Raw genomic sequence first — 8,306 nt, 5'->3', positions numbered from 1 at the left:
GCGGAGGGGGGGCCGAGAGGAACTGGTGCCCCAGCAGCGATGCTCCCCACCTCTGCGGGGGGTTAATTATGCAGCCGGCTGGAGTAAAGGCAGCATAGTGCTTCGGAGTTTCATTTTGGCTCGGGGGAAGTTAAAGCTCAAGCAGTACCTGGCATTCTGTTGTCTGACTTCTCCTTCAAGGGACGGCAGAAAGGCATTCCCTTCAGCTCCTGCCTGAGGACCACTGGCCTCAGCCTCGTTGCTCAGAAACAAACTTAGCGGCAGATGCTACTTTTTCTTTATTGATTTCCAACCCCACCGATGTCCCAGTGAACTGCAGGGAGGAATATTCGCTGGAAATTTAATTCCTCAAATTAGGAAAAAATCACATTAAATGTGTCAGGATGAGATACTCATAAAGGAAGTAATAACCATGATGTCTTTGATGCATGCCCTTTCCTGTGCTTTATTAGCCCAGTTCGTCTGTAGTGGTTATGTCAGGGCTCTCCCCATGGTTACAGAGGGTGCACTTAAACAAGTTGCTGAACTGGGGCCTTGAAGTATCCACCTTTCTGTCCTCAGAAGGGGAAGAATGTTCTGAGCGTGGTCTTTGGTCAGGGAGGTAGTGAATAGTGATGTTGCCAACTGCCTGATTCACTGGAATTGCGCTGGTAGTTTTCTGTCTTTCCTGAGATGCTGCAGAGGAATAGCAGAGGGCAAAGGCTTCAGGGCGTTCTTTTAGGTGTTTTGTTACGTAGCCCCAAGTTTGTCAAATGCGCAAGATTCTTTGTAGTGTTAGAAATAGTAAGATAAAGTGTAAGGCAAGATTAAGCACTATTTTGTCTTTGGTTTCTTGAATATATTGTGGGGAAGGTTGTTTTTTTTTCCCCAGCAGTACCTACAGTATTACTAGAGTTCACTTTGTAGGTAACTTATGTACACTTCAGCCCTTAGAATAATTAGAAATGTGGCAGTGATTGAAAAAAGTACAGTCTCTTCAGGAATGTTATTTCTGAAGAATTATTGGTCTATCTTTATATATATATGTATTTAACATTATATCCTTACGCCTGTAAGAGGGCAAAGGACACATTTTTATGGGTGTCTGACTTTCTGCAAGCTTACTTTTTGTCTTGTTTGTTTTTTCCATGCTTGAAATACATTAGGTGTCATTTGCAAAGCTGTATTTCTTGTTTTGTAGCTACTTATAAGTGCTGACCTCAATCCTATATGTATAGGATCAGCTGAAAAATCCCCAAACGCTTTCTAAGCTGAGTGGAAACTGAATCACCTGTCCTGGAAACCCAGCTGCCTCTGAGGAGAAACATACCAGGGGGCAAAAGGGATACAGTTGTGTGCGTATGGGACATGAAGTTGTGTCAAAGAAGAGTTTGCCCCTGTGGCGGATGTGGCAGAAGATGTAGGTGCTGATGGTGGATTCTTCTTGTATGTTGTAGAATGTGTTGGCATCCTTCATTCGTGAAACCGAAGCTGTCCCAAGGCACCTTTGCTCTCAGAGAGGCTTTTCACACCATGTTGCTATTGCTGTGTGGTTTTGGCAGGTGGCTCTGGTTGCTCCCCAGTCTCTGAGCCATCTTCCTGGAGCTGCAGATGTCCTACCTAAGGGCTCAGAAGAAGACATTCAAGGTCTGCAGGTTGCCATGGGGTGATATGCTTTGGAGACCCAGGCCTTTCCTCCAGGGAGTCTGCTCTGTGCGTGAAGGGTGCATGTCAAAAAGGACTTGAGTCTTGCTTTGCCCTCTCCTACTCCTCCATTTCTGCTCGAAGTGCTGATCAGGGTTACAGAGGATAGGAGGTGGAGGGGGATAATGAGATAAGATGAAGGGAGGATGCTGGTTGTTCTCAAAGAAATTCCTGATGTATTCTACAGGAAGGGGTCAAGGTAGGAGCCTGAAGTTCAGAGACCTGAAGACACTGTTGTGTTTCTGAGCTGGAACAGTGACTTATCGCATAGACTGTGGGACTTGACTGTTTGAATCACCTAGAACAGACAGACCTAAAATTGCAAGGTCCTTCTTGCAATTTGAGACCATTGGCCTCACAAGGCTTTGGTTTAAGTCAGTTTGAGCTGTTAATGTCATGGGGGCAGGGCCTGGCTTGGAGCAAAAACATCTCATCTTTTGAGGTTTTGGGCTTGTGGTGGCTCCTTGGTGATATCTTGGAAACCTTGTAGGGGGTGCTACTGTTGTCCTGTCTACTGGGAAATGACCAGGATGTAAAATGAGGCAAACATGGACATAAGGGTGAGCATGAGGGAGTGGACACACGATGGAGTCACAGGTCTGCAGGGACGGGCATGACATTGCTGTGAATGCAGACTGTCAGGTCTCTTCCTGGGATGTCCTAGCACCATGGGATGTGCTGGAGTGTGAAGAGTGTCAAGGACTCTCCAGGTCAGTCAACAGGCCTGGAAAGAGCAATAGCAGCATTTACTGGGTCCAGCAGAGAGCCAGTGTGGTGAGGTGGGAGAGGCAGCCAGCTTCTCTGGGACATGCTGGAGGATGAGTGTTGAGCTTGCCAGAAACTTTCCAGTGAAATATTAATGCTGTAAATTTTCAGTTCATTCAAAATATCTACAAGCCTGTGCCAGTTCTGGTGGTGCTTTCCTCAGTGAAGGTTTTGCATCCCAGGCAGAGATTCTTCTCAAAAGTGAGGAACCACTCCAGCTCCTCAGAGATATCCAGTAGCCTGTGGATGATTTTTCCTTCTAGGACATGGGAAGTTCAAGTTAAAAATCCTGAGCTGAGCAGGGTGTCTGAGATGGGTTTCCCTTCAGCCCAGTCTAGTAGCTGGGCTGTTGGGAGGACCTGCCTGGGAGTGTCTTGCAGGAAAGCTGGTCCTCCTTGTAGAGCTAATTGAAAAGGAGTGAAGCAGGGGGCTGAGCCTGGATCTCCTGCAGCCTCTCACCCACACTCTCTTGGGCAGGAGCTGGACCAGAGCTGCAAAGGTGACTCCAAAGGAGTCTGGCGACTCCATGGCTAGGTTTAGACCTTTAGCCCATCTGAAGGTTTGATGGGGTTGGAAGCTGGTTCCTTGGGTCTCCCGGGGCTGTAGCCGTCACTGTCCGTCTGGGGCTGGCAGCCATCCCGGCGGTGTTGTGTGCCAACCAGGTGCTGTGTGACAGAGGTGCAGCACCCAGGGCTTGGAGCCAGCACAAACGCCTCTGTTATTTAATGGTTTGCCCTTGTTTCTAACGCCAAATCTTTGTCTCTGGTACCATTTTCGTTGACTTCCAAATAGTATGAATTTGGCATTTCGTTCACATTAATTAATTTATTTTCTTCTTCCTGCTCCTACCTAAAATAACGGCAGATCAATGTATTGAATTAACATGCCATATTTGATCCTAAAAGTCACTGTCCATTTCTAAGTGGAGTTGTGGGCAATGGAAGCCACAACCTGACCTTTCCTATCCAAGAAAACAAAGCAAGTGAGTTACATTGCGGTTCCTGGACGTCAGATCTCAACTGCAGCTCCTGGCGGTTTTGAACAACCCTAACGCGTGATTACGGGAGCGGTCTTTGTCTGGAGAGCTTTGTCGTAGATTAGAGCCCTGCCCTGCAAAACACTGAAACACGTTCATTACTCTCCCCTTTGGTATCGCTACTACTATCACGTGTCCTGGAGGAGGCTAATACAAGGAGGAATGTATGGAGAAATGTAACCTGGCCTGGCAGGATCTCGGAGTTTTAATTAACTCAGTTCTTTGCATCATACACTCATGCATAGTTTAATGATATGACTCCTACTTTCTTAAAAATTCTTTTTCATTCTCAAGCACCCTTTTCACAGATCTATTTAAAAACGCACCTGCCAACCATATGCTTGAAACAAGGCTCCAGCAGCGTAGACAGGAAATTCCAAATTCTTACCACAAATTAATGTTGCCTTGGCAATTGCCAAGGACAGGAAGAGTGCGCTTGGTGCAGTTATGGGGTAATTAGTGAATTTGGCAATAAATTTTGCTTCCTCAATCTGTCTGTCATGCCTCTTGATGTTCCAGCCCTGTGTTCCCTGCTAAGGCATAATTTTACTCCTCTAGTTTTAATGCTGAACACAATATATGGTTTATAATAATTTGCCCTCCAAGATGTATGGCTGCACTCCTGCCTCCTCCAAAGGACAGTCCTCCTGCAGTTATATCCCAATGCTCTAAACCACTGACAGATTCTCCCCCCTGCTTTCAGAATAAGAAAAGGCTATCGGGGCAATCAGGAAAATATAAGGTCTGAACAATTTCCCCTCTTTTCAAGGCATTTGAAAGCCGTTGCTGGACCTGCCGTGTCCCCAGGTTGAATGTCGTCTCTGTTTGCTTGCAGGCGTCGTTCCCAGGGAACCTGCACTTGGTGATGGTTCTTCGTCCCACGGGTTTTTTCCAGCGCACCTTCACTGACATTGGATTTCGGTTCAGTCAGGAGGATTTTCTACTCAAGTTACCGGTATGATGAGCAGAGGTCTTGTGCCTGTGTGTGATCAGAGGCTGCCCGCCCACCTCGGGTTGGGGCGTGACAGTGTGCCACTCTGCAGGCACCTCTCTGAAGAATATCTGGAGTGTCTTTGCCAGAAATGCCCTATTTCCACCCAATCTCTCTCCACCAGATCTCTCCTGTAGCATTTTTCAGCTCCCTTCGGCACAGTTTGCGCACTGCTGAGCATGTCCATGGTAGTGGGTAGTGGGCTTCTCAGTCTGTTGTCATCCCCCATATAGGCTACTTGCTTCTGCAGAGGATAAAATCATGCTCATGAATTTGTTTAGTCTCTGAAAAGTCAAAAGACCTGTTTAGTGGAGCTTTTGCTATGAATTCCACCAGTAACCACCATTACACTCTGTGTGAACTCCATACCAACATCATGTTGGTATTTGTTTCTAAAACTGAAATGGTTTTATATTCTCAAGGCAAAGTTTCCAACACTTCCAAAGCCACTTGATTAGAGGACATAAAGATAATAAGATAATAAGAGAAGAAAAGTACATTTATGGAATCTGAGGTTGATGCAATTACAAATGCACAAAACAAAACAATCTTTTCCTTTAGGAAATAATACGATTTTCACAAGCTTTGCGTTTTTCAGTCTAAAATGGTTGTCATTTGCACAGTTTTGAAAATTCATGACGTGTCCCAGGGCAGATCAAGAACACAAAACCTCCCCAATATATTTTTCTGTGAAATTGGCCAGTGCTTCATAACTTATCAGAATGTATCTATTTTTTCCAGATTACTGGTCATCCCTTTCATGGATGACTGCATGACTTTTGCTTTCAGCTCTGTTCTACAGACACAGCAGCATCCCACTGTGCTTTGCATTTAAGGAAGAAAGCGCATGGGAGATCAGGGTTGGCTTACAAAAATGGTCAAATATGGCCAAGAAAAGCCATGTGAAGCCATGAGCGTAAGAAGAAAGCCAAACTGTAGCGCAATATTTAGAGCAAGCCTAGTTTTTAGATACATAACAGATTTGTAGGCTTGATTTGTGTATGGCTTGGGTGGAACTGATGATTAACCAACCGACCGTGCTGCCTTGTTTGTAGGTTGTTATGCTGAGCTCAGTTAGCGACCTGCTGATGTACATTGATGAACAGCAATTAACTCCGGAGTTTGGAGGCACCCTGGAGTACTGCCACAGCGAGTGGGTCGTCTTCAGGACTGTACGTACCGGGGCTGAGCACTGGGCCTTTGGGTACTTGGGGTCGACTGAGGAAGGTTTTCTGTCAGCCAGCGAGTAACTGTGTTTCTGTGCTTCCTGTGTGCTCTCAATCTTCACTGTGACTTTGTCTCCCAGGTTAGTGGTGGGTTGGATTCGCAGTTACCTTCCCAACAATACAAAGGGCTAGTGAAAAATGTACCAGACATCCTAGTGCCCCTTAGTCCTGCAACGTCATCCATGCCAGCAGACGTGGAGCTCAGTATAAAGACATTGTAGCTGGAGAAACTCAAATTATTGCTTGTGCCATTAACTTTGTGCCGGTTTACACTGATGCGCTGCCAAATTAATGAATTTTTAAAATATTTGGCTCTTAGTTTTGTTCTTTTGCATGATGTGTTAAAGTGATAATGGCATAGCTTTCACACTTGCAGACAAAAATGACAAGATGAATGACAAAAAATGTTATTCTAAGAAAAGGAGAGTTTCTAGACCATAGCTGCGTAGGGTACATATGAAAAACCTCTCTCAAAATTCCCTTGTAGTGTGCTCAGAAAACATTTCCTGAAATTTCCATGGAAAATATGTGCTGTTTAAAGAAAACATAAATGCAGTCAGTTACATTTGAGTTTATTAGCCTGAACTGTGAGCGAGGCCCTGCCTTGTCCTGTGGTGTGGAAGCTGTCTGCCATCCAGAGCTCCCACTGGCTGGCTGGGATGTGCTGGGGAGGTACCGACAGCACTTATTTCCATCCTGTGTCTCCAGTTATTCTCGGGCATGCTGTTTAGCTCCCTCACTTGTCCTCTTGGTGAAGCTGTGGATGAGGTGGCCAGATGCCTTATAACCCACCACAGGGCTTGCAAAGCTGGCGACATGCATCACCAAGAAGCTGCCAAATACATCTCCAAAGCTTTACTGCCTGGCTCCCAGTGTGGGTTAACCAGAGGAGCATAACAGAACAGGAGGAATTACTGCAATCTGTGAGATGGGTCCTGTAGTGGCTTCTGCTATAGACCTCCAATATGTGATACGAAAAAATCTCGGAGTGCCCAAGGACAGGCAGCAGAAAACAAAGCATGCCCAATGCTATCCTCTTTTAAATCCCTATAATGGATTCAGACTGGTGGAAAAGCCACCTGGCCACGTGTTGGTGGCCACTAGCTAATGGAGCACACACCTCAGCTCTGTCTGCAGTGGACATTCCACCCACCTCTCAGAGCAAGCCGTTAGGCTCCCCTGCAGATCTCAGCCTTGGCTCTTCACCTACTCTTACTGGCCCGTAGGAATACCCCGAATCCCAAGTTGATGGCAATTATCGTCTTCCACCAGGCAATAGAGAGTTTTGCACTAACAGTGAAGGAAATTGCACAGATGTTGCAGTCCTTTGGCACGGAGCTGGCGGAGACTGAGCTACCAGATGACATGTATTCCATCGAGCGCATCTTGGCCCTGCGCACCGAGAAGTACTACCAGCTCAAGGTATGTCTGAGCAGCTGCTCCAGTGCATGTTTCCAGCCCCTGTTTGCACAGTGAGATGGGATTTCTGAGGTTTGGCTGCCTGTCTGTTGGGTTCCCACTCCTCCTTCCCTCCCATGCGTGTGTATGTGTTGACAGACAAAATAAAACTCAGCACGACTATTTCTGTATGTTACCCTCACATTTGCCATCCGCTCAAGCAAATTACCCTGCCAGCATCCAGCAAACTGTCTCAGCTGACGCCTCCTTGCTGGCTGCAGGAGTTGGTGTCTTAGTGTCCTCCTCCCATGGGCTTTGCTTGTCTCACTGGCAGGAGGACAGGTAGGAAGCTTGTCACCAGGGTGTTCGTGCCCCCACTGGGATTCCCTCTGCTTCACACCCATGACTGGTGGAAGCTGCACACCAAGATCACCAGCAGGTCTGGAGGGGTGCTTGTCCCCAGGTCCCTCTGCCTGATGCAGCTTCCCTGGGGGACTTCAGGGAGCTGTGCTGGAGAGCACCCAAGGTGACGGTTTTGTGTGAGTGTGTGGTACAGAGCATTCACGATGCGATCCCTGTCTTGATGTGAGCCTTTGTGTTTGCTCTTAAACAACATTTGTGTCTTCAGTGTTTTAAGATTATTTTTCAGCTGTATGTGATTGTGATTAATGTTATTTTTATGGGAGTTAGTGGAAGCTTCAGTGCAGCCAGCGCTGCTATAACAAGCTGTTGTCTTTGCTGCTTCTGCATCTTGCTGGGAACAGCACAGGCCTGTTTGCAAACCCTCCCTTCAGAAATGATTCCTGTGTTAATAGCTGTGCTGGGTGGTTGAAGAATGACCTCCTTTGCTTTATGACAGCATTCGTTTACATAACTCAAGGAAGTGTGTCTGTTTTCATTTATAATTGTCTGTGATTCACGTGGCAGGGGGTTCCCAGAAGGCTGCCTGTTTGAAATATGCAAAATGACATCCAAGGTGTGCTGAGTCTAGGCATAAATGTGTGTGGGTATGTATAGAAAGTGTCATTATAGATATTGCCAATAGTCCTTTATTTCTTTTTCGAAAATGAAGAGAGTTGTTGTATAAAATACCACTGACTGACTGACTTAAAATACTTTAAATACGTACTTAAAATACTTACTGACATCAGCTTCATGCTTACGACTTGGGTCACCAACCCCGTGCAACACTATGGACTGGGGAAAG

General features: G+C 46.3%; 1 protein-coding gene across 1 annotated transcript in view; it reads left to right on the top strand.

Annotated features, from left to right (window-relative positions):
* Nucleotides 1-4,319: 4,319 nt before the first annotated feature.
* The window catches only part of MCF2 (MCF.2 cell line derived transforming sequence), a gene marked incomplete at its 5' end in the record, with an annotated part of 32,995 nt that continues 29,008 nt past the window's right edge, over nt 4,320-8,306 (top strand). The window contains 3 exons of the mRNA XM_010138486.1: nt 4,320-4,439; nt 5,531-5,647; nt 6,974-7,123. Of these exons, the coding sequence (XP_010136788.1) occupies nt 4,320-4,439; nt 5,531-5,647; nt 6,974-7,123 (387 nt within the window). The remainder of the gene's footprint in view (nt 4,440-5,530; nt 5,648-6,973; nt 7,124-8,306) is intronic.

This window comes from Buceros rhinoceros, unplaced genomic scaffold, assembly GCF_000710305.1.
Source record: "Buceros rhinoceros silvestris isolate BGI_N320 unplaced genomic scaffold, ASM71030v1 scaffold17426, whole genome shotgun sequence".
NCBI lineage: Eukaryota > Metazoa > Chordata > Aves > Bucerotiformes > Bucerotidae > Buceros > Buceros rhinoceros.
The sequence above is the reverse complement of the archived record's forward strand: the minus strand, read 5'-3'. Positions and strand labels throughout refer to the sequence as shown.